Source organism: Prionailurus viverrinus, chromosome C1, assembly GCF_022837055.1.
Source record: "Prionailurus viverrinus isolate Anna chromosome C1, UM_Priviv_1.0, whole genome shotgun sequence".
Classification (NCBI taxonomy): Eukaryota; Metazoa; Chordata; class Mammalia; order Carnivora; family Felidae; genus Prionailurus; species Prionailurus viverrinus.
The window spans coordinates 29,884,337-29,909,791 of NC_062568.1; the positions used below are offsets into that span (position 1 = coordinate 29,884,337).

Genomic DNA, 25,455 nt, shown 5'->3' on the forward strand with positions numbered 1-25,455 from the left:
CTGTTTTGTCCTCCTCCCTGTTTTTATATTATTTTTGTTTCCCTTCCCTTATGCTCATCTGTTTTGTCTCTTAAAGTCCTCATATGAGTGAAGTCATATGATTTTTGTCTTTCTCTGACTAATTTCACTTAGCATAATACCTCCATTTCCAATCATGTAGTTGCAAATGGCAAGATTTCATTTTTTGTGATTGCCGAGTAATACTCCACTGTATATATATACCACATTTTCTTTATCCATTCATCCATCAATGGACATTTGGGCTCTTTCCATACTTGGGCTATTGTTGATACTGCTGCTATAAACATGGGGGTGCATGTGTCCCTTCAAAATAGCACACCTGTATCCCTTGGATAAATGCCTACTAGTGCAATTGCTTGGTCATAGGGTAGTTCTATTTTTAGTTTTTTGAGGAACCTTCATACTGTTTTCCAGACTGGCTGCACCACCTTGCATTCCCACCAACAATGCAAAAGAGATCCTCTTTCTCTGTATCCTCGCCAACATCTGTTGTTGCTTGAGTAGTCTTAAGTTTCTTAAGTGAAAATATTATTCCATCAAATCAGAGCTTTTCACCAGGAAATTTAGAGTTTCCAGTGAAAGAGGATATTAATAAATAAAATCTCTAGCCGAGGATGGCCATTGGACAGAGATCATTTATCCTCTCTGAATCTCACATTTCTCTAGGTGATTCACCTCCAAATTCTAACAGTCTATTATGATTTGGTGCTGATACAGGTTGACATGTATTTTTTATTTTTTCCACATGCTTCATTTACCATGCTACCTGCATTGCATAGTAGTAGGTTTGGGTGCTTACCTTGGATGAATAGATGGTTAATGGGGTTTGTGATGATGGCAACAAGGAGACATTGAACTCTTCTGGGACGTCAGTGATGGTTGGAATTTTATATTCATCTGGGCCTCGAGAGTACAGAACACCTTCTGGGGAATATTTTAGCTCTTCAGTGGTATAAAGACCCATTCCCTGAATAAAGGAACCTTCAACCTGAAAGGGGAAAATGTCAAGCTCTGTGATACTGTATGTTTCTTAGAAGGCCTTTTCCTATCCCACAATGGTTTTCAGGAAGTGGCAGCTATCTAAGTGGCCAGTACCTACCTGCCCAATATCAATGGCGGGATTTAGGCTGCAACATGCATCCATGATGATGTCCGTTCTGATTTTCTGCCAAAAATTAAAATTACCTCATCATAACAACTTAAAAATATTATATGAAGGTTTATTTAAATGGTATCCAGAACTCCTATTGGTTAATTAACACTGCACTGAACCTCATTAATATTAGAGGTCGTAAGAAATCTGCCAAATTCTTCAATTTTAGTGCTACGACTGGCAATGACCCCAGAAGATCTTTCTATTTTGACCTCTCTTTTTTTTATGTCAAACTTCTTTCTTTAATTTTTTAAAATGTTTTTATTTATTTTTGAGACCAAAAGAGACAGAGCATGAGCAGGGGAGGGGCAGAGAGAGAGGGAGACACAGAATCCCAAGCAGGCTCCAGGCTCTGAGTGGTCAGCACAGAACCCGACGAAGGGCTCAAACTCACGGACTGTGAGATCATGACCTGAGCTGAAGTTGGACGCTTAACCGACTGAGCCACCCAGGTGCCCCTGATTTTGACTTCTCTTAAGTGACTCCAAAGTCCATGGTATGTTAGTGCCTTTGAGTGTCACTTAGTAAATAATTGAGCCTGGTTGTTCTTCTGATTCTAAACCTGGATTTGTTGTTCTTTTTTTTTTTTTAATGTTTATTTATTTTTGACAGAGAGAGAGAGACCGAGCATGAGTGGGGGAGGGGCAGAGAGAGAGGGAGACACAGAATCTGAAATAGGCTCCAGGCTCTGAGCTGTCAGCACAGAGCCTGTCGCGGGGCTTGAACTCACAGACCACAAGATCACAACCTGAGCCGAAGTCGGACGCTCAACCGACTGAGCCACCCAGGCGCCCCTGGATTTGTTGTCCTTATACAATTCATGAGCTCATCTAGTCCTCATGATGATTTGATGTAGATAGTTTGTTTTTTTTTTTTAATTTTTTTTTCAACGTTTATTTTTGGGACAGAGAGAGACAGAGCATGAACGGGGGAGGGGCAGAGAGGGAGACGCAGAATCGGAAACAGGCTCCAGGCTCTGAGCCATCATCAGAACTCCCGGACCGCGAGATCGTGACCTGGCTGAAGTCGGACGCTTAACTGACTGCGCCACCCAGGCGCCCCGATAGTTTTTTTTTTTAAGTTTATTTATTTTTGAGAGACAGAGAGAGAGGGGGAGACAGAATCCCAAGAAGACTCCATGTCATCAGTGCAGAGCCCAACCCAGGGCTTGAACTCACAGTGAGATGATGACCTGAGCTGAAATCAAGAGTCAGATGCTTAACTGATTGAGCCACCCAGGTGCCCTGATGTAGATGATTGCCATTTTACTGAAGAAATCATGTAGCCATAGTGGCATGTTTGAAATTAGAGATTTGAAAGATATTGGACCATATTATGGGAAAATGTTGAGAATATCTTTGACTTTGCTTATCTACTTCGTTGGATAAGAACGGATGAGAATTGGATGAGAAACATCACAATGATTTGGCCCTTATGTTTTGGAACAAGCATGTGTAGACAGGTTGTTAAGGAGCCACAGAAAACCCCTAGGTGCCTGTGGTCTATCCAGGAATATCTTTGGGCTTTCTTTCTGCTCTCACATCCCATGCTTGTTCTGACAATATCATCATTCTCTGTTGAGGCACACTAGCTGGGCTACCTTCTATCTAGCTTTTTGGATCAGCAGCTCTCTTTTGACTCAAATGTTGACCTCTCAGACAACCTCCTATGTTCATTCTCAACAGCTAGGGCAGGATGTTGGACACACCTCAGGGTGGGCCTGTGACTGGCAGGTGTTTGGATTCAGCAACCACAAATAACTGGCAGCAGTAGGCCTGTCATTTAATTTCTCTGATTTCCCTTTAATTAAAAGAAATTTTGCCTCTTCAAGGAATAAGCTATTTTAAGGGACTGAAGTAATACCAAAATGACTGGACCTTAACCAGTAATAAGGAAGCCATAGGGACAACCAAATTTTCACTGTTCTGGTTCCATAAATTCTGGAAGACCCCCATGAGATTTCTTTCTTTAGGGATTTATACCAAAGCCCTCTGATAGAATTGCCAGATAAAATAGGTATGTCCCCAACTCTGCATTGAACATATTTGTACCAGAAATTTATTTGTTGTTTTTATCTGAAATTCGAATTTAATCAGGCATCCTATATTTTTATTTGCTAGCAACAAATCTGGCAACAACACCTTCAGGGTAGAGGATCAGAAAACTAGTTGATTTCTAAAAACAGCTTTTCTCTGAGTATGGAGTCTTGAATGGGTTACAGGTATGTTAAGACACTGACACTTGGACTTTTGCAGGGGTCTGGGCCAGGATTTTCAGGTTGGTCACCTGCCACCATGGTTTCCTTGTTTGCAAAAGTGTGCTGGGCAAATATTATCATTATCTATGTGTGCCATTATGTGAAAGACATTAGGAAATATACTTTTAAAATAATTATATAAGCAATCTATGATCCTGATTTCATGAGTTTACTTCCTCACAATGATCTAGAATGAAAATGGGGACATAATGTATCCTAAGGAGGAACCTGAGTGGAATGTGAAGGTAAGTGCTCTCCAGACATCCCTTCATTTACCGTCTTTTCTGTATAATTTATATAAAATCTAAGTGATGGAAAAATTTACCAGCAATGGGGCAATAAAAGACACTTTGGTAAGATTTGCAAGTCAATATTTCCAATTTCCTTCTTATTTTACATAAACTGACCATTTCTAGTTTCAGGTAAAATGGTTCAAGATGATGTTGGAATAATCTGTGTATGGAATTTAGATGTGTCATTGGTCCATTCTGTAGATTTCCTAACAATTTCCATACTTTGGATATAGTATATTCTCTTTAAGGTTTCTGTAATCTCTCTATTCCGAGAATGATACCTGGGGTATATTCATAGGTTTACCTTTTATGGTGGAAGTTGTTAACTTTTGATTACATGTGACTCCCTGATTCCAGAAGGACGCTCAATTAAGTAGCAAGCACAATTATTTTCAGACCTCCACTCCCCAGCCCCCCCCAATCTTTTTTGTTAGGGACAGTAGTACCTTTGGGATAACTGACTTTAGAGAAACATCACAGTGCTATCTGCTCTCAAATATTTACTGAAGACAATTTATTAAATTACCTATTCCTTCAGATTAGATAGGTTGACCTTACTTTAGGAACAGAATCTTACCTCCAGTTTTTTTGGAAAAACTTTGAAAAGCAACTTTGTTGTATGAAATGGGATAAAAAACAATGCACTTTAGGCTGTCATGAACAATTCTGTTTTTGACTACTGCTTTAAAATTTTTTTTAATTAAATTAATTTTTTATTGAGGTATAATTGACATACAACATTATATTAATTTCAGGTATACAATATTATTTGATATTTGTATATATATCAAAATGACCATCACAATAAGTCTAGTTAACTTCTACCACCATACATAGTTAAATTTTATTTTCTTGTGATGAGGACTTTGAAGATCTAGTCTCTAAGCAACTTTCAAATATGCAATACAGTATTATTAACTATAGTCACCATTTTGTACTTATTCCCCATGACTTAATTCTTTTATAACTGGAAGTTTGTACCTTTTGACCCCCTTTTCTCTCTTCATCCCCCCCCCCCCCCCTCTGGCAACTACCAACCACTGTTAGGAGCAATTCCTTTTGACTACTTCTTTTTAAGTGAAAATTCAGAATAAGCCTGGATCTCTAGATATTCCCAAGGAATTGAAAAAAAAATACTGTTCTTATTGTACAAGTAGTACATAATGAAATTGGGCTATTTAATGTGCAACATAATTTTGTTGTTGTTGTTGTTGGTTTAATTTGCCAAGAGGAAAGTTATATTTGGTTTACCTTGTGAGCGCCTGTCAGGCAGTCAATTTCAACCTCAGAACAGGCTGCTCCATGGACATAGTATGGGAAAGGGTCTCCTTCTCCCTTCTCCCAGTCCATGTTGGCCTTGTATCCCCTGATGGAAGAAATAAAGCCCATCAGCTTGGGGCGGTGATAGCAGTGAGGTTGCAAACAATGTTGACTCATTTTAAAAGTTATTTAAGTTTTCAAGTGTCCAGCTCAATGACTGCATGTCTGACGAGAAGGAACCAGAGGGGCCACAGCAGTGGAGAAAGAATGTGCAGAGTCTACACTCAAGTATTTAGACGCAAAGGGTCACAGTGTATGCAACTTGCTCTCAAATGGATCAGAAATAACAATATACAAAGAGAGAGAGGGAGGGGGGAAATGATAAAGCAAATGTGACAAATTACAGTAGGTACTTCTGGATAGAAAGGATATATAGTATTCCTTCTACTATATTTGCAACTCTTCTATGAATTTAAAGTACTTTCCAAATGAAAACAAAACAAAACAAAAAACCAAACCAAAACAAAAAGTTATTAAAGTTTTATGATAGCATTTCATCTTACTGATACTTCAACTGCTTTTTAAGGTTTTTTTTTTTAAGTTTATTTATTTATTTTGAGAGAAAGAGAGAGAGCACAAGCAGGGAAGGGGCAGAGAGAGAATTCCAAGCAGGTTCTGTGCTGTCAGCGCAGAGCCCAACACAGGGCTTGATCCCAGAAACTGTGAGATCACGATCTGAGCCAAAATCAAAAGTCGGACACTTAATTGGCTGAACCACCCAGGTACCACTCAACTGCTTTTTTTAAAAAAAAAAAATTTTTTTTCAACGTTTATTTATTTTTGGGACAGAGAGAGACAGAGCATGAACGGGGGAGGGGCAGAGAGAGAGGGAGACACAGAATCGGAAACAGGCTCCAGGCTCTGAGCCATCAGCCCAGAGCCCGACGCGGGGCTCGAACTCACGGACCGCGAGATCGTGACCTGGCTGAAGTCGGACGCTTAACCGACTGAGCCACCCAGGCGCCCCTCAACTGCTTTTTAAACTCATTTAAACTGCTACTTGTATTTGCAACCTAGCTAATTATAGCAGCACTGTCATGTGCCTCCATTTAAAAAGGATACCCTTTGTGTTTCAGTTAAGAAGCCAAAAAGAAAGAATCCAACAGGCTGTTTTGGTCTGACCTCCCAGTGTGTCTGTATTCACAGTGTAGAGTTTGAGCTTTTAGCTCTGTGGATTGAGAACCTCAAAGGATTTTATCAGCATTCCCAAAGGAACCCTCTAGACTATGGTAACCAAACTCACTGGGGAATTGATGGTAATTCAGAGCTGGTAAAAAAGGGCATGTGATTCAATGCGTTAATGTACAATGGAAGATGTACCCAGCTAGATGGCTGACTAGCTCTCTTCTTGGGTAACGGAACTCAGAAATTTAGAACTCATGTGCAGGGCACTGGGCTGGGCTATTACCTGCCTCCTTCCTTCCTTTTTCATGAGAAATTTCTTGACTGTTCTCTGTCTCTGTGGATGTGTGTGTTTAGTTTGGTGGTTTGTTTCACTACATTGTAAAACTGCTGTCATACACTTCCTGAATTTGACCATCAGTTCTCCTCTTTGTGTTTCACTCAATTAACATGAATTAACTGAAGGCCTCCCACTGACAGACACTGTACAAAGAGAGGAGCTTCAAACAGAAAGCTTTTATGGTAAAGGAGGGACGGTTTGTAAAATTGAGTTGGAAGTTATTTCCAATGATATTTTTTTACTATCCAACAGTGAATAGTAAATAATGATTAGATGTTCTAAGTCATGTTAAAAAATTAAAAAAAAATTTTTAGATATTTATTTATTTTTGAGAGGAAGAGAGAGAGAGCACACACACACAAGAGTGCAAGTGGGGGAGGGGTAGAGAGAGAGGGAGACAGAATCCGAAGCAGGGTCCAGGCTTGCAGCTGTCAGCACAGAGCCTGATGCAGGGTTCGAACTCATAGACCGCCAGATCATGATCTGAGCCAAAGTCAGACACTCAACCAACTGAGCCACCCAGGTGCCCCTAAAAAATGTTTTTTACCCAATAAGGGTATTTTTTATTATTTAATATTTCTTTGGATATAGTTCAAAGGCTTACATAAAATCAATTTTAGACTGAGAAGGGACCTCAATGATCACGTAATAAAAACTTACTTTACAAAAAAGGGAACTAAGGCCCAGAACAATTGAGTTACCTTATATTTTCTCAGCTAAGTCCAGACATTATTGTAATTTTTACCTGAAGTATCCAGTGGCTGAAAGACTGATTCTTTGTTCAAAAGCAGCTTCTATCTGAAGAATGGGCATATTTAGTCAGAATAAAATAAATACATCATCTGATAGGTGAAAATGAAGGTATTCCCTATATCAAAATTGACATCTGGTAATTGTTGCTGGTGTTTTGTTACCAGTAAAGGAACACATTGTAATATTTTTTTTCCCCTTAGCTGGTACATTAACAATTTCCTTCTGATTGAGTTGAAATGTCTGAACTAAATAAGGCAGAATCCTGCCACACATATATGATGTAGGGGCTTAGTTCCCAAAGTATTTTGGGATAAAGTTCTAAATGTTAGAACTTTAGTTAAGTGTGCGTGTAAGTGTGGGATAAGTGTTCCGATGAGATAAGAGAAAGGATGTTGTAAAGTTGGATTAGGTGAGTCATTTCCTTTGAGACATGTTTAATAGCAATTAGGCCTTTTAGTTTTCTTCCTTCCCATTTAAGACACCTTTTTCTTTTTTTGGTGGCTTAGGAAGGCTTGGTCTTTTCCTTTTCTTATTTAAGCAGAGTGGGTAAGCCCTGCTGGGTATTCTTCATGTATTTCCATTCCTCCCCTCAGTGATGCTGTTCCCTGTGTGCTCTCTCACACATACCTGGTATACAGCATGGAGCAGCTGTCTCAACCTTTTGCGATCTTGCCCTTCTGCAGAAATCCACGCCCAGAAAAACTCAGTGTGGTGCAGTTGTACACTGCCATGATGCTCTCAGTACTGGTTAGGACTGCTTTCTCATTTGTAGTAACAAACAGAGTGGAACACTTACCCAGTCCTCCCATGTACCTCCTGGATTTTTCTTAATGATGGGCTCGAGGCGTTTCAGAAGGATCTGACATGCATTCTTGAAAGGGTAAAGAGGTGCATTCTCATTAGAGAAGAGCCCAATGGTTAGGATTTGTGTGGAAGACTAGTAATCGATAATTGATTAGGTCAGTGAATATTTATGGCGTGCTTGATACTGATACATTGGGAACACAGAGACAATAACAACACAGTCTCTGACCTTGAGGAGGGTATCAGTTATTGCAGGTTTTTAAAAAACTTCCCTGGTTCACTTCCTGTGAAAATATGGGCTCAGCTGAATTTCTACTTTCAGGTCCTCTTTCTAAGAATATTTGTTTTGTGTTCTTAATTCCTTCTCTTTTTCTACATTTTTGACTTACATCTTCTTTTGTATTTTCCAGCCGTTAAAATAAAAGGAACAAAACATCTTATTTTCATTCTACTCTGTGCTTTCCTATCTGCACCAATAACATGACAATATCCTTCTGGATCTGAAATATTATTCAACTCTCTGTCCATCTTTCCATATGTTCATCCATCCACCATCAAACTACTGCAGTGAAGGCCTTGGCTTTGGGTGTGAAGTGAGAAAATAACTAAATTTTTCTTTATAATAATCTAGATCTGCAAAGTTTCTGATCCTTAACTAAACCTAAAACTCTAGAAGATGGATTAATCTTAGTTTGGGTTGACAACTCCTGTACATGCTGAGTGATTCTTATCTTGTGTTTGATCCTATCCAAAATTGGATCTCATGAATTTGAAGTTTCCCACACATTTGTTCTGAGGGAAAGAGCCTCTGGATTTTAGCCCCTAACAAGTATCCCCACAAAGATAAGATGGATTTGAAAGTGATGCCTCTTGGTAGCATAAGTGCAGTGTTCTGAAAATATGCCTCCCCATAACATCCCAATGGAAAAAGTGGAACGTTTATAACAGAAACATGACAAATAGATATTACTGCAAAAGTACATGCAATCAGATATCTTAATTAAGGAATAGTGAAGTCATAATCTATTCTGAAGTAGTGAAAAAAAAAACCCAATCAGTTAGAAAACAAGTTCAAAGGATAAGCATGAGTGCTATGGTAGAATTCCACTCATGTAGACACTTCAATTGAACCATATCTACTTGGCTGGGGTTCTGCCTGCTTACCTGCCTGCAAGAACTTGTTTGTGTCAGAGGAAATGTGCCCAGTGCTGAGTTGCATGGTATACCCAGATTTCTTCTTTCTGTGTCTACCAGGGACAGAGACTGCTTGTTCACCAACATCTATTCTCCCCTTCTTCCATAGTAGCTGGGCATGTGGTGATTTACTACTCCACATTTCCCCAACCTCCCCTGCAGTTAGATGTGGCCTGAGCCTGGTTCTGCTAGTGGATGATCAGTGGAAGTGACTTGCATCACTTCCAGGTCTGATCTCCATGCTTTTTCCCTGATGATGATGCTCAGGGCAACCTTGAAAGCCACATGTTAAAGGTGGAAGAACAGCCATTAACCTCAGAGTACTCTAATGACCAAGCTCTCTCTCTGGACTGGTAGGTATGTAAAAAAATGGACTTCTGTTGTGTTTGACTCACTGTATTATGTGTCTATTTGTCACCTCAGTTTAGCCTACTCTAACTGGCACCCTCTCCTGATATTTTGGCTATCCTAAGCCTATGTTTAGTGACACAGATGACTTCTCTGAACCCAACTGCTCATGTCTGTATCCAGCTAAGAAAACCAGCAATATGGAAAAAGTGCTGAAGGGAAAGACAGACAGCAGGAAGCACCTGCACGGCTTTGCCATTGACGTCCGAACCAATGGAAGCTGCTGTAGCAATTGTATTTGGTACCGTGGCTGTACTTGTCTCACAGATGTGCATATAAGACATGGGTAGTTTTAATTCACGGCTGGCCACCTATGAGCAAAAGAAATATTTTCATGTCCAGCAAAGTCTTTTATGAAGATTTTAATCATGTTTTAAATGAAAAAATACTACCATTCTTATTACATCCATGATATACTTGAAAACCTAAAATAAAAGTTAAAACCACTTTTTAGTAGAGCCTTATGCTGGTTATTTATTTATTTAATTTTAGAGAGAGAGTGAGTGGGGGATAGGGTCAGAGGGAGAGAGAGAGAGAGAATCTTAAGCAGGCTCTGTGCTCAGCCTGGAGCCTGACACAGGGCTTCATAACATAACCCTGGGATCATGACCTGAGCTGAAATCAAGAGTCAGATGCTCCACTGACTGGGCCACCGAGGTGCCCTGCCTCATGCTGATTTTTAAAATGTTTTCTTGGCAATATTATGTAGTGGTTCTTCCATCCAAAATTAGTGTTTCGATGTTAAGTATTTCCTTAACATCTTTATACTTACACTTAGATATTAATTATTTTTATTTTACTTTATTATTTTTTTTTTCGTTTTACATGGCTGCAGTGACAGGAAGAGAGAGATTGGATTGACTGGTTCAAAGGTTGGTCTTAAATCTGTTGATATCAGCATCAGATGAATTTGAAATGCCCCTGAGAGCCTGTCTTCTCTCTAGCCCTCATCCCCACTTTAGCTTTGGATTCCCCCCTTGTCTTCTATTTGCTCCCTCCTGCCATACTCCTCTAGTATTTGCTGTTCACTGTTTTCTGTTCTTTTTCTTTCAGTTCCTCTAGCAGACACATGTGGAAAGAAAGGCATTTAATCACAATAAATGAAAAAGAGAAAAAGCATTGTTTTGTTTTTTGTGCTCTTTTAATTTTTACAAAACCACTTTCTTCAGATGTCTGCAGTTATGTACTTGTCCTCAAGTGCCAATCTACAGATTAATGCTGTTGTAAAAGTGAGTTTCCCCAGAAAGAGGCAATATGATGAAAAAGAAAAGGACAATTTTATTGTTTGTTGGTGATGAAGAGCCAAAGGGAATTTATTGCGTCCTATAAGTGGGAAGGACAGAGCCAGTGTCATGTATATCTGTATCTAAGTCTTTATGGTTTCATCAGGGTCCTCTTGCTGCCTTACACATTTGTTTTTCTTTCTATGATGGCTATGTTATTTCCAAGAGAGACATGCTTCCTCTATGGCACAGGAAAATTGCCTCTGACAACCCCTGGCTTATAACATAGGAACTAAACAACCACAATAGAATGATAGTTCTTTTCTACCAGGACCTACACATCAGTCCCAGGAAAGGATCTCGGTCTTATGCCTTCCTCCTGGACCCATCCTTGCAGCCAGTGGATTCAGGCACCATGACTAGCCAGACCTGGCATGTGTACCCATATCTGTGCAGTTGGGGAAAAGAGGGAGATGGGGCTAAAAGGTACCAGAATTGAGGAGGCCTTTAGGAATATATGGAATGTAGGTCCTGTATTCCAAAGGAGCTAAGGGGCTGGATAGTCAAAAGCTGTGGATGTGTACATAATAATCTAACAAGTCTGTCAATTTATTTATTTAATTTAAAGAATTATTCTTTTTTTCTCTTGATTTCTCTTTTTTTTCTCAACGGCATGATGGCAGTTGATGAAATACTTGTCCTTACTTGTCCAATAGTGTATTAGCAACCTAATATTGTCGTCCAAACTTTAAAAATCATACATACTGGCCTCAAAATAGAAATTCCTACTCTAGTAAGCCTGCATGGCACAACTACCACAGTGTTCCAGGGGCCCATTAGTGATGTTTTCACTAACAACAATCCCCACCCATAAAGCCTGGCCAAGCTCCAGGTCTATTTGTACATGCATGGAATTTCTGTCACCTCAGACATTCTATTCGATATGTACGAAGCTTTTCAACCAAATAGTCAAGATCTTAGGGCTTGAATACAGGGGCCATCATATATCTTAAAATTAGTGCCACATGTCATTCATGTCAACAATGTATAGAGAGATTAACAACTGACTTTCACTATTTGTAGACAACACGATACTCTATGTGGAAAGCCCAAAAGACTCCTCCAAAAAACTGCTAGAACTAATACATGAATTCAGCAAAGTCACAGGGTATAAAACTAATGTACAGAAATCTGTTGCATTTCTAAACACCAATAATAAAGCAGTAGAAAAAGAAATCAAGGAATCAATCCTGTTTACAACTGCACCAAAACCAATAAGATACCTAAGAATAAACCTAACCAAAGAGATAAAAGATCTGTACTCTGAAAACTATAGAATACTTATGAAAGAAAGTGAGGAAGACACAAAGAAATGGAAGAACATTCCATGCTCATGGACTGGAAGAACATTGTTAAAATGTCTAAACTACCCAAAGCAATCTACACATTTAAGGCAATTCCTATCAAAGGACCACCAGAAATTTTCAGAGAGCTAGAAAAAACAATCTTAAAACGTGTATGAAATCACAAAAGGCCCCAAATAACTAAAGCAATCCTGAAAGAGGAAAGCAAAGCTGGAGCAATCACAATTCCAGACTTTAAACTGTATTACAAAGCTGTAGTCATCAAGGCAGTATGGTACTGAGACAAAAACAGACACATAGATCAATGGAACAGAAAAGAAAACCCAGAAATGGACCTACAGCTGTATGGTCAACTAATCTTTGCCATAGCAGGAAAGAATATCCAATGGAAAAAAAGATAGTCTATTTAACAAATGGTGTTGGGAAACCAGACAGCAACATGAAGAATGAAAATGGACCACTTTCTTACACCATATACAAAAGTAAATTCAAAGTGGATGAAAGACCTAAATGTGAGACAGGAAACCATCAAAATCCTAGAGGAGAACATAGGCAGCAACCTCTCTGATCTCGGTCATAGCAACTTCTTACTAGACATGTCTCCAGAGGCAAGGGAAACAAAAGCAAAAATGAACTATCGGGACTTCATCAAGATTAAAAGCTTCTGCACAGCAAAGGAAACAATCACAAAACTAAAAGCCTACAGAATGGGAGAAGATATTTGCAATTGACATGTCTGATAAAGGGTTAGTATCCAAAATTTATAAAAACGTGTCAAACTCAACACCCCCAAAAAAACAAATAATCCTATGAAGACATGAATAGACATTTACCAAAGAAGACATCCAGATGGCTAACAGGCACATGAAAAGATACTCAACATCAGTCATCATCAGGGAAACACAAATCAAAACCATGATGAGATAACACCTCACACCTGGCAGATGGCTAAATTAACAACACAAGAAACAACAAGTGTTGGTGAGAATGCAGATCCCTCTTGCACTGTTGGTGGGAATGCAATCTGGTGCAGCCACTCTGGAAAACAGTATGGAGATTCCTTAAACAGTTAAAAATAGAACTACCTTGTGATCCAGCAATTACACTACTAGGTATTTATCCAAAGGATATGAAAATACAGATTTGAAGGGGTACATGCCCCCCAATGTTTATAGCAGTATTATCAACAATAGCTAAACTATGGAAAGAGCCCAAATGTCCATTGACTGATGAATGGATAAATGAGATGTGGTGTGTGTGTGTGTGTGTGTGTGTGTGTGTGTGTATAGTATTATGCTAAGTAAAATAAGTCTGTCAGAGAAAGGCAAATACTATATGATTTCACTCATATTTGGAATTTAAGAAACAAAACAGATGATCATATGGGAATGGGAAAAAAAGAGGGAGAAAAGGAAACAAAATATAAGAACTCTTTATGATAGAGAAGAAACTGAGGGTCAATGGAGTGGGGAGAGTGGGGGTGGGCTAAATGGGTGATGGATATTAAGGGGGGGAATTACAGACCTGTCATGTTGAGCATGGGTGTTATACGTGAGTGATGAATCAGTAAATTCTACTTCTGAAAACAATACTACACTATGTTAACTACAATTAAAATTTTTTTTAATATTTATTTTTGAGACAGAGAGATAGAGTGAGAGCAGGGGAGGGGCAGAGAGAGAGAGAGAGAGAGAGAGAGACAGAATCTGAAGCAGGCTCCAGGCTCTGAGCTGTCAGCACAGAGCCCACCGTGGGGCTTGAACTCACAGTGAGATCATGACCTGAGCTGAAGTCAGATGCTTAACCAACTGAGCCACCCAGGCACCCCTCTAACTGCAATTTAAATAAAAATGTAAAAACAAAGTAGTAAGTATAAAAACAATTTTAAAAAGAGAGAGATTAAGGACTTAATTTTATTGATCTTACCTGCAGCATTTTGGTGTGAATACCTTGTCCCAGTTCGTTGCCTCCATGTGTGACCAATACAGACCCATCTGTGTAGATATGAACAAGTGCAGCTGCCTAGTAAAACAACCCAGAAGGCACAGCTCAGTGCAAGTTTAGTGAGGTTCAATATTAAAAAATGAGTGGTGAAATACCAGTCTCACAGAGTGAGGAGGGTCATAGAGGCAGGCTTTCCTGGTGGGATTCTGAAGCTTAGTTCTGTTTTGTGCAAAAGTCACCTGTAAAGAACGTTCCTATTTAGGAAACTTGTTTTAATAGGAGCCCCTTTGGATACCCAGGAGTTATGAGTATCGGTTCCAACTATTTGAAAGTCGATTCCCTGATTAAAATCTCTGGCTGACCACTCAGCTAACTAAACATTTGTTAGGTACCTGATACATGTTATGTGCCAACCTGTGCTCAGCTCTGGATGTACACAGATGGGCAAGATGTGGTTCTTCCTCAACAGTGTAGTAGCTCACACTGTAATGGGGGGACAGGTTGGAAAGCAGGTCATTATAATGCAGAATGATTTGTGAGATAATGGGCATGGCATAAGGGGCTCTGGGGACCTGGGAGGACAGATCCAACTGCTTTTGAGAAGCTTGGGGAAGGATTTCCCCAAAGAGACAACTGAATGGAATCATGAAGGGAAGAAAGGTTCATCACTGGGCAAGTTTGGCAAAAATTCCCCATTGTCTGTAAGGGAAAGCCTAGCTCTTTATTACAATATGAGGCCTTTTAGGATTTGGTCTCTTGTACTTTCCCAATTCCATTGTCGTCTTTTCCTGCTTTGGCTTACCACTGCTCCTTCCTGACCTGTGCTCATGCTTATGCTGTTCTCACTTCCTGGCCCACTCCCCAGCCTTGAGATCCACACCTATAGTCTCGGTTCTGTTAAAGTTTCCCCCACATGCTTCTCATTCCCATCTTGGAAGGATCAGTTACCTGCTTCTCTGCACTTCCTCTTATGGGGTGAACTGGGTTGATTAATGTCTCCTGCAAATTCCTGTCCACCTGGAACTTCAGAATGTAACCTTATTTGAAAATATAGTTTTGCAGATATAATCAGTTAAGATGAGGTTATAGTGGATTAGGGTGGGCTCTAAATTCAATGACTAGTGTCCTTATATAAGGCTGTGTGAAGACACACAGCAAAGAAGCCCTCATGAAGATGGAGGCAGAGATTAGAGTGATGTGGCCACAAGCCGAGGAACACCAGGAGCCACCAGAAGCTGGAGGAGGCAAAGAAGAGTTTTCCTCTGGAGATTTCTGAAGGAGCATTGCCCTCCTGACACCTTGATTTTGAACTCCAAGCCTCCAGAACTGTGAGAGCATAAAATTGTTGTTGTAAGCCACACAGTTTGTGGTACTTTCTTAAGGCAGCCATAGGAAATGAATACAGGGGGGTGACAAGCTCTTCTGTGCGAGTCTTATGGTGGAAGGGCACCTGGGCTGGTTCAAGTGTGTGTCCTATAGCGAACTTAGAGCAAGTCTGAATCACAGAGGCACTAAATAAATGTTTGTTGAATTGCACAAATGGAAATGTTCCATTTCAGGAGGAGGAGGAGGAAAAGGGGGAGGAATTAGGACTTTGTTCTGTCTGGAGATGCCTGGAGGCCCAGAATAACTTGGAGCAGCTTTGGGGCACCCAGGCTTATAGATGCTAATAATAGTATTTATCACCGTGGGCCTTTTGACTCCCTCTTGATAATGCTCCCAATGCCTAGTTTGGAGAGTAAGTGTTCCAACTTTGTGAGTCATCAGCTGCCCTGAAATAATACATTTCAATGCCTAGCCTGGTGATTCTTGGGTGCATCAATTTGGAACTCTGAAGAAACTGGAGACCTTTCAAAGAGAGCTTTAAAATCATTGCTTGGTTTAAGGATTTGTTGTGTGTGTGGCAAGATGAGAAGTTGGCTCCCATGACTGATGGTGGAGAGTAGACTGTGTTATAGATGAGGGGCAGCCATAGAGGTGCGGGGAGGTGTTTTATAATAAAAAATAAACATGTGGTCTTTGTCTCTGATTTTTGGCACAGAGGTCCTAAAACCCTGGGAATTTATTATTTTATGTTTGCTGTTCAGATGATTCTCTGGGGAAACCTAGACAGCTTGGGGGGGGGGTGAGAATTGTTGCCAGAAAAACCAAACATGTGGTTAGAGGGTTCCAGCCTTCAGCCCCCATCCCTACCTTCAGGGAGGGGGGAGGGACTAGAGATTGAGTTCAATCACAATGGCCAATGATTTAATCAATTATGCCTATGTAATGAAATCTTCATAAAACTCACAAACAATGGGGTTTGGGGAGCTTCTGTGTTGGTGAACACATCCACAAGCTGGAGTGAGAGGGCATAAAAACCCCACACCTCTTCTCCCACACCTTGCTTTATGCATCTCTTCCATGTGGCTGTTCTTGGATGGTATCTTTTGTAACAAATTGGTAATAATTGTAAGTAAAATGCTTTCCTGAATTTTGTGGTTGTTCTAGCAAATTATCAAACCTATGGGAGGTGGGGAGTGGAAAACCCCTGATTTTGTAGTTGCCTGGGCAGAAGTGTGAGTAGCTTGGGCACCCCACTTTTACTGGTGTCTTAAGTGGAGGCAGTCTTATGGGACTTAGCCCTTGATCTGTGGGGTCTGTGCTAACTCTGGGTAGTTAGTGTCAGAATCGAATTGAATTGTTGCATGCTCAGTTGGTGTTGGAGAATTGATGCAGAAAAAACACAACATTTGGTGTCAGAGAAAAAAATCACACAGGCAGATATCTAGAATCTCTTACGCTCCAGCTGTTAAGTCAGTCCCAGCTTGTAAGTGTGACAGTTAACCTTCCTGCACCTCTGTAGAGAATGGGCATGCTGGACCTGAACAGGTCTGTGACTCAGGAGGCCAGGGAGTCTCATCCTACCTGCTGGAGGAGCCCCAGTCCTGAGAGGTGTGCCTGAGATCTCCTGAGGGAGAGGCGTGGGCTGCCTAGAATAACTACACAGTGTTTCAGGAACCCTGCCAAGTGCTTTATATTTATTAGATTTTGAATCCTTATCAATCCTAAGAGAAAGGATTATTATTCTCATTATATAATTAAGGAAGCTGAGGCTCAAAGAGGTTAAATAATTTGCTTGATATCACTCAGCTAGTAAGTGGCAGGGCAAGGATTTCTCAGGTCCACCTGACTCCAGTTAATTAGGGTTTGGGGGCAACTTCTTTATTCCCTAAGAAGGATTTCCTTGGACAGGGCAGCTTTTGTGGTGTGTGCATGTGTGTGTGTGTCTATTGGCTGCTAGTAGTTGGGTGTAAATGGAAACATGCTTTCAGTGATATACACACAAGGGAGATCTAGTGCATTTTTAGATTTAGATTTAGATCTAATGCATATAAGATCTCTTCAGCTGCAGAGTCTCTGCTTCTGGTGGAAAATAATGGGAGGCAACATTTCCCAGTTTTCTAGACAGCTTTCCCATATTTGACCCATTGGGATTGCTGGGAAGACTTGTCTGTACCAGTCTGTACCAGTGTTATTTAATGGTCTCATCTATTTGCCACCTTTCCTCCTCACCTTCTGGAGAGGGCCTCTGAATGACCTGCTTCTTCCTTTTGCAAATCTACCTGGAAAGATTTTTGGACCACACTTCCCTATTTCCCCATCAGAAATGACACATATTCCTGGGAGAAGTGGCTCAAAACAGCCAGCTGGTCAGGGCAACATGCAGTGACTTCTCTGCCTAGACTTGGGGGTATTGAGGAGAACTGAGATATCTGGGGGCACAGACCAGGAGAGGCCTCCTTCCTGCCTAAGCCATAGCCTTGGGCTCAGAAAGCTCAACACAATGGGCCTTGTGGGCTCTTGTTCCCTTTAGAATAGGGATGATTCAGGGTTGGGTGAGGTGATGATGGTCATGGTCACTGCTGTGTCTTGGCAGTTATGCTGGGGCAGTTCTCAGGCTTGCTGATGCCATTTTCTGCCACTGAGACATTTTTCTACTGCACTGTGCTGAATGTGCTTGCAGAGAGGGGGCTGCTCAGGAGAGTTCTGTACATTTCTCCCAGGTGCTGAGGGAGGGAGGGGCTCAGTGCCTGGGACATATGACACTCTCCCAAAATCACCAAGAGCTGATTGGGGTAGCAGTGCATCTGACATGAGGGTTATTTTCCACATATAAACGCTTTACCTGATGATAGCTTGTTGCAGCAAAGCCAACTGAAAACTTCATGGGGATAATTGCAATGCCTTTCTTTTTCCAATAATTCTTCTTGTTAAACTCTTCCACTTGTATTCTTCTGCTATGAAAGGAAGACTTGTCCAGACACTCATTCCAACATCTTATCAGGGTCTCAGGGTTGAATGCTTGTTTGTAGATGGTTTTATCAATTGTTTTGTACATGTTTTTCTCCCTAATCTGAAATGGGTGAGAAGCTGAGTCAAGAGTTATGGTAAGATAGAAACTGACTGCAAAATAGATACTTGAAAAGCTTCCCCATTAAAAAGAACAAACTTTGGTGGGGAGAAGACAGGGTGTATCTTCTTTCTTTGAACAGCATGTGGTTTTGCAAAACTAATGGGGGTTATTTCTCATCTCTTCTTCAATGTACCAGTCAGGGCTTCTCCCTACCTGAGGTTAGGGGTAGTAATTGGCCCCTGAAGGGCAGTAGGAAGGAGGGGCTGAAAAAAAGCAGATATGCCTTTTTTTCCTACAATGTTCAGAGGATGAAGAAGAGTTGGTAGATTGTATATAAAAGCAAGGATTTATTGTCATAACTGAAGATTTGTTCTGATAGAGAGGAATTGCATTGCAGCTAATAACAAATAGCAGATCTTCTCTAAGCCTTCTGATTGACTTTGGAAGGTGTGGTCAAATCTTTTAAAAAATGTATTTGAATATGGGTGTGTCCTATGTCCTAGAAGCCTGCAAGACTTGACAAGGAAGGAAGCCTACTGAGATACGCTCAGGAAATTTTCATTATCCGCATTTCACTCTAGTAACAATAAAAGAATTATTATTATCAACGGTAACATTAGAATAATACTATCCAGTTTATGAAAACAAATACTATTCAGTTTATGAAAACAAATACTATTCAGTTTATGAAAACGAAGTGCTAACTCATTTGATTCTTGCAGAAATCTATGTAGTGAGTCATATTGTCCTCATTGTATAGATAAGGAAACTGAACCACAAAGAGGTTGCCTTTCCTTGTTCAAGTTGTTGCATTTGCCTGGATTACCCTCCCATTATCTGTGCCTATTATTCTTTAAGGCCTATCTTAAGTGTCATCTTCTCTGGAAAGTTCTTCCTGACTCTCCTCCCCTCAAGCCAAAGTGATGTCTTCCTCCTTTGTACCCATAGAACACTTTATGTGACTTCTCTGAGGATAACTATTGTCTTCCTTGTACAATATGTAGGTGTTCTCTTGTGTGTAGAAGTACCCTGATAATCACAAATCCAGTCATCCTGTCTGTTGAACTTAGTGGCAAAGGGGTTCAAAGGGCATTATATAGAGAGTGTTTTCTGGAGCAGATGGACTATATTGGGGAAATGAAAAAGAAGCATAAAATGTAGGCTGGGGTCTACTTGAAATGTGTGAGGGGCAAAAAAGTGTTATTAATAATTATCTCAATTGCCAGTGGCTGCCTCTCTCTGGCTTAGCATCCTGTATATACTGTGCACCTTCTAGGATACTGTACAAAATAATATTTTTAGAGGGCATTCTTTTGGCAGTGTATCTCTTCAAAGTTTTCAATAAATTTATCCTAAAGATATATACAATGGAGCAAAAATACATCTATATTTTGGTACATGTGTACCAAGATGTTTCTTGCAACATCATTTCAATAGCCAAAAATGGGTGACAACATAAATGTATATCAATAGTGGGGTGCCTAAATAAATCACGGTAAGTCCACGTTACATAATACTATTAAGTTATGAAAAAGAATGAAGTGGTTCATTCTGCTGACACAGGAAGATGGTCATGGCCTACTGTCAAGCAGAGAAAATAAGGTGCAGAATAATATGTTTATCATAGTCTCATTTTGGTAAATAACTGTCTATGTACATATATATTATATATAAATATTTATGTTTGTTTATGTATGTGTGTATGAATACAGAGGGCTGGAAAAATAAACATAGAACCATTAACAATGGTTGTCCTTGACTAATAGGGATGATGGAATGAAGAAGGGGACATTCACTTTTTACTTTATTTATTTACTTTATTCTTTTTTAAAAGTTTTTTTTTTAGTTTTTAAATTTTATTTACTTATTTTGAGAGAGAGAGAACATAAGCATGGGAGGGGCAGGGAGAGAGGGAGAGGGAGAGACAGAATCCCAAGCAGGCTCGGCACCATCAGCACAGAGCCTAATGTAGGGCTAGAATTCACGAACCATGAGATCATGACCTGAGCCGAGATCAAGAGTCAGATGCTCAACCAACTGTGCCACCCAGGTGCCCCCATTTAAAAAAAAAATCTTTTTAATGTTTATTTATTTTTGAGAGAGAGAGACACAGAGCATGAGTGGTGGATGGGTCAGAGAGAGAGGGAGACACAGAATCCGAAGCAGGCTCCAAGCTCTGAGCTGTCAGCACAGAGCCCGACGCGGGGCTTGGACACACAAACCACGAGATCATGACCTGTGCTTAAGTCAGATGTTTAACGACTGAGCCACCCAGGCGCCCCTAGGTGCCCCCACTTTTTGGGCCCCGGGTTGGGCTCATGCTGACAGTGCAGAGTCTGCTTGGGATTCTCTCTCTCCCTCTCCCTCAAAATAAATAAAATAAACTTTAAAAACAAAAAGTAATTATTTTTGTACGAATTAGAAAAAAGAAAGAACCAGAAAGCTTTTTGCATAAGGAGGTAGGAAGATAGTGGAGTCTTTTCCTTCAGGTAGCACTTAATTTATATTGAATTCTGAACCAGGACTAATTTGAGTGGTTCTTCTATGGTTTTTCTTTCTATGGTTCCCTACCTCGTCTGATTCTTCACTAACCTTGGTTATGACCTTGATTATAACCTTACCTCTTCTGGAAGAAGGCCACATTTGGCTGCCACAGCTGTGATGCAAGATTCTGTTATCAGGGTTCCTTGTGGGAAGCCAAATCCGCGAAAGGCCGTATTGGATGGTAAATTTGTCATGCATGCCCGGCCCCGGAATCTAAGGTTGCGGATTTTATATGCATTTTCCAGCTTTAATATAAGAAATTCTGTTACCTAAAGTAAAAGGAGATATTAATATATATATATATATATATATATATATATATATATATATATCTCAGCTATTGCTTTTTTTTTTTTTTTTGTAAAATCAAGTACAGTGTAACTGCTTGTGGAACTTGATAAGTAGTTGAAGAAACATGCTCCATAAAGACTCACCTAGAAATTCTGCATTCTATTCATGATTAGGGATGGTGCTAGTTTCTGATGCACATACCTGCTCAGAGTCATCCAGTGTGCATCCTCCATTAATGAAACACTCAATGTCTAGAGCTTTGATTCGCCCGTTGTTCATGAATCCCACCTGTCACCAGATGATGGACATTTTATGATCTGTTTAAAATTAACATGCCAAGTTCAAGTCACAGCCCAGCTCCACTACTGGGTGGGATTGAAGACAGACTCTGCTCCTGTTTGCTTGGTGGTGTGCCACACCTGGCTATCCCCTTGATTTTCAGTGCTTGGCTGATAAAGACCTCTTCTGATCTGGATTTTGCTGAGCCTTTCCTTTCAACATGTGATTTCCCGGCTTTGCAGTCAGTGTGGAATTCCAAAGTCCTTGCTTGCCTCCTGGTATATAATTGCTACCCTCTTCTTCCTTATTTCTGGCAGATTCTCCTTCACTTTTTACTAGTTTTCCTTCGAATTTAGTCTGCGGTTTCTCCCCCTTGTGGAAAAGTCTCTGTAATTCCAGAGTGTGTGGGAATGAATCACAGTGCATCTCAGAAGCAGATGCTGGGGAATGGATAGGAGAAAGGCTGCTCCCATTTTAGGGAGCTGAGGAAGTGCTTTGTGATTGGTTAAGGATGTAACAAACATGAACTAGTTATGCTGTTCTTTTTGGGACTCACAGAAGCACTCTGTATTTTTCTGAAGTTGTCATTCTCTTCCCACCCACCTAGACCAGTTGGTCTGCACAGCACAGACTGAAAAGACTGTTGTAGTTCTACCAGAAAAGGATTGGCCCTGGTCCCTTTGCCTTTCTGAAAATGGGCACAGCTTTTTGGTTACTATCACCTATGGAAATACTGGATAACAAACCTGAGCACATGCAGGAAAATCCACAAATTCAGAATTCACGGTAATTTTGACAAATGCTAGGCTGAAGTTTACCTTTTACTTTTCATGAAGAAACAATTGCTAAGCAGAATAGCTCTTAGACTATTAAACTGTTCAAAATTTTTAAGAATTTTGGAAGAACTTATTCACACATAAACATCTATTATGCTAATTTATAAATAGCTCTGAAAAACTGAGCAAAACTGTGTTAGCTAGGTTTGAATGAGGATCTCTATCTATCCATCCATCCATCCTTCCATCCATCTACATACACACACATCACAGACACATATATTACTACATTGAAAGTAAAATTATATTTCTCTAAAAATAAAATAAAACTTGGATTTTCCAAAATATATTTTCCTCATTTTAGTCATATTTTATATTACCATAATTACCAAAATATTCAACATCTAGAACCTTCTAAATAAGTACTAGTACTAAAACAGTCTCACAACTGTAACATAAATAAAGCCTGATTTATAATGGGCCAAAACCAAAGAACTCAACAACTACCATAAAAACACAAACTGCCTCAGTCCCAGAATGTGGCTCTACATTGTTCTTGGTACTAGAAGATAACAACAGTTGTGAATATTCATTTCTTTGGATTTGAAGGCCAATAAAAATTTTAATGGCCAACTGTGTTCCTTTTCTCTCTAATTATAAAAATTACTAATGCCAATGGAAGAAATTAAATGGTGCTGTGGTATGGATTTATAATCCAGGAAATATAATAATTTAGTAATCTAAGGCAATGACAACCTCAGGTAGAAAATCTAGCTATACATACACTATAAATAATTCCCAGATAGAACACATTTGAATAAAAACATTACATTAGAACTATCCTAAAAACTCAGTCACAGATTTGAAAAGTACTATTGTTGTCAACTAGATGTTAACAGAATTTTTTTTATTATTTTTATTTTTTGAGAGAGAGAGAGAGCAAGAAAGGGGCAGAGGGACAGAGAGAGAGAATCTTAAGCAGGCTCCATGCTCAGTGTGGAGCCCTACATGGGGCTTGATCTAGCAACCCTGGGATCATGACCTGAGCCAAAATCAAGAGTCCAATGCTCAACCACTTGAGCCACCCAGGCACCTCAAATGTCAGCAGTGTTTTTAATGGTATTTATGCCATAGTTGTATAAAATGCAATGAGTGTGGTTTGAAACAATTTAAAATTATTTCATTGTTAATGGATACTTTTTTTCCCATTTGCAAGGAACTTTTGTAACACTTTCATAACAATTTGGCCGAAACACTTGTAAAAATGATTATGTAGTTAAAATGGTAAAATTGTTTCCAAACATTTCAAATGCAAAATATTTTAATAGTCAAGAAGTTTTGGTATAACAAATGTTTGTAGCTTCTTTCATTTTTTGTCTTTGGGGAACCACTACAAAAATCTTATCCCTTCATCAATGTTTTTATCATTTGAAATTATATTTTTATCATCCAGTCTATACTAGATGTATTAAAAGTTCCTCATAAAATTTGTGAGAATTCAAATGTTTGAGAGAGAGCGAGAGAGAGCGTGTGAGCAGGAGAGGGGTAGAGAGAGAGGGAGAAAGGGAGAGAGAGAATCCCAATTAGCAGAGCCTGATGTGGGACTCTATCTCACAAACCATGAGATCATGACCTGAGTCAAAACCTAGAGTCAGATGCTTAACCTACTGAGCCACCCAGGTGTCCCAGTCATTTAATATTTTATTTTATTTATTTTTATTATTTTTTTCATTTAATATTTTAGATAAGATTATTGTTTGTTTTTAGAATTTAGCAAAATCAAAATAATAGAAAATGATAAAAACCACCAAAATAAAATGAGGTATTTTTAAAATCTTTTTCTTATTATTATTTTATTTATAATTTACATCAAAGTTAGTTAACATATATTATAATAATTATTTCAGGAACAGAATTTAGTGATTCATCACTTACATATAACAATCAGTGTTCACCCCAACAAGTGTCCTCCTTAATGCCCCTTGTCCATTTAGCCCATCCCCTTACCCAAAACCCCTCCAGCAACCCTCAGTTTGTTCTCTGTATTTGAGAGTCTCTTAAAATGAGGTATTTGAATAGTTTCAAGTTTAATACTCACTTTATATTTTCCAAATAATGGGTGTCTTCCCCCAGTTATTAACATATCATCTTCACGATCAAGAACAAGACGAATGGGACGACCAGTTCTAAAGAAAACAAATCTTAGATTCTCTACCCATTCCACCCACCCATTCATCCATTCCCCTATTCATCCATCTACCCATCTAGCACCCATCCACCTATTTATTCAACCCCTCACTTAATTATCTACCCAACCATCCATCTATCTACCTTTCTGCCCATCCATCCTGCATGCATTCTCCTACCCATTTATCCAGCCACTCATTTAACCATCCATCCATCCTATATATATTCCCTGAGTGCATACAATAAGCTAGGCACTGGTCTGAATTAATATATGACTAAACTACTACTGTTTCTGTAGCCTATAACTCAATAGTTGGAGATCTAGCTAAAGTGATTAATGTTACATGCCAGTTAACTTGTGTTCTTAAGGCTTCAGATTTCATGCTCACTCAGATCCAGCCACTTTGCATATCTCCACCATGAGTTACAAAGTTGAAAGAATGTGAATAGATAAATGCATACTTAACACAACTGTAAAAACAAGGCCAAGTACTTGTCTTTAGGATGCTGGGTTAGCATTTTCATTTTCACCCAGGAATGCTATTATGCTGGACAAGTTGGGCCCTTGGGTAGCTAGGAGCTTCAGCCTTTCTGTATCTCCAGGGCAGTAGTTCCCATACTTTGGAGTGTAGAAGAATAATCTGGCATGCTGACAAAAATGCAGATTCCTGAGCCTTAGCACTAGGACTCTCATTCAGTACATGTAGGGAGAGGCCCCAGAATTGGCATTTTTCTCAGTGATTCTTATGAGGTACTTTCAGGTACATGTTGAAAACTACAATTCTG

At 39.6% G+C, this 25,455-nt stretch overlaps 1 protein-coding gene and 1 long non-coding RNA gene across 2 annotated transcripts in view; one reads left to right on the plus strand and one right to left on the minus strand.

Annotated features, from left to right (window-relative positions):
• Positions 1 to 25,455, plus strand: part of LOC125172694 (uncharacterized) — a 62,920-nt gene that overhangs the window by 34,507 nt on the left and 2,958 nt on the right. The gene's annotated exons all lie outside the window — the stretch shown is intronic.
• The window catches only part of AOX1 (aldehyde oxidase 1), an 84,362-nt gene that overhangs the window by 15,334 nt on the left and 43,573 nt on the right, over positions 1 to 25,455 (minus strand). The window contains exons 23-33 of the mRNA XM_047871123.1: positions 24,581 to 24,668; positions 21,629 to 21,715; positions 21,209 to 21,405; positions 18,365 to 18,587; positions 14,179 to 14,274; positions 9,848 to 9,976; positions 8,056 to 8,130; positions 7,252 to 7,304; positions 4,976 to 5,090; positions 1,121 to 1,186; positions 821 to 1,009 (exon numbers count right to left, since the gene is read on the minus strand). Coding sequence (XP_047727079.1) covers positions 821 to 1,009; positions 1,121 to 1,186; positions 4,976 to 5,090; positions 7,252 to 7,304; positions 8,056 to 8,130; positions 9,848 to 9,976; positions 14,179 to 14,274; positions 18,365 to 18,587; positions 21,209 to 21,405; positions 21,629 to 21,715; positions 24,581 to 24,668 — 1,318 coding nt within the window. The remainder of the gene's footprint in view (positions 1 to 820; positions 1,010 to 1,120; positions 1,187 to 4,975; positions 5,091 to 7,251; positions 7,305 to 8,055; positions 8,131 to 9,847; positions 9,977 to 14,178; positions 14,275 to 18,364; positions 18,588 to 21,208; positions 21,406 to 21,628; positions 21,716 to 24,580; positions 24,669 to 25,455) is intronic.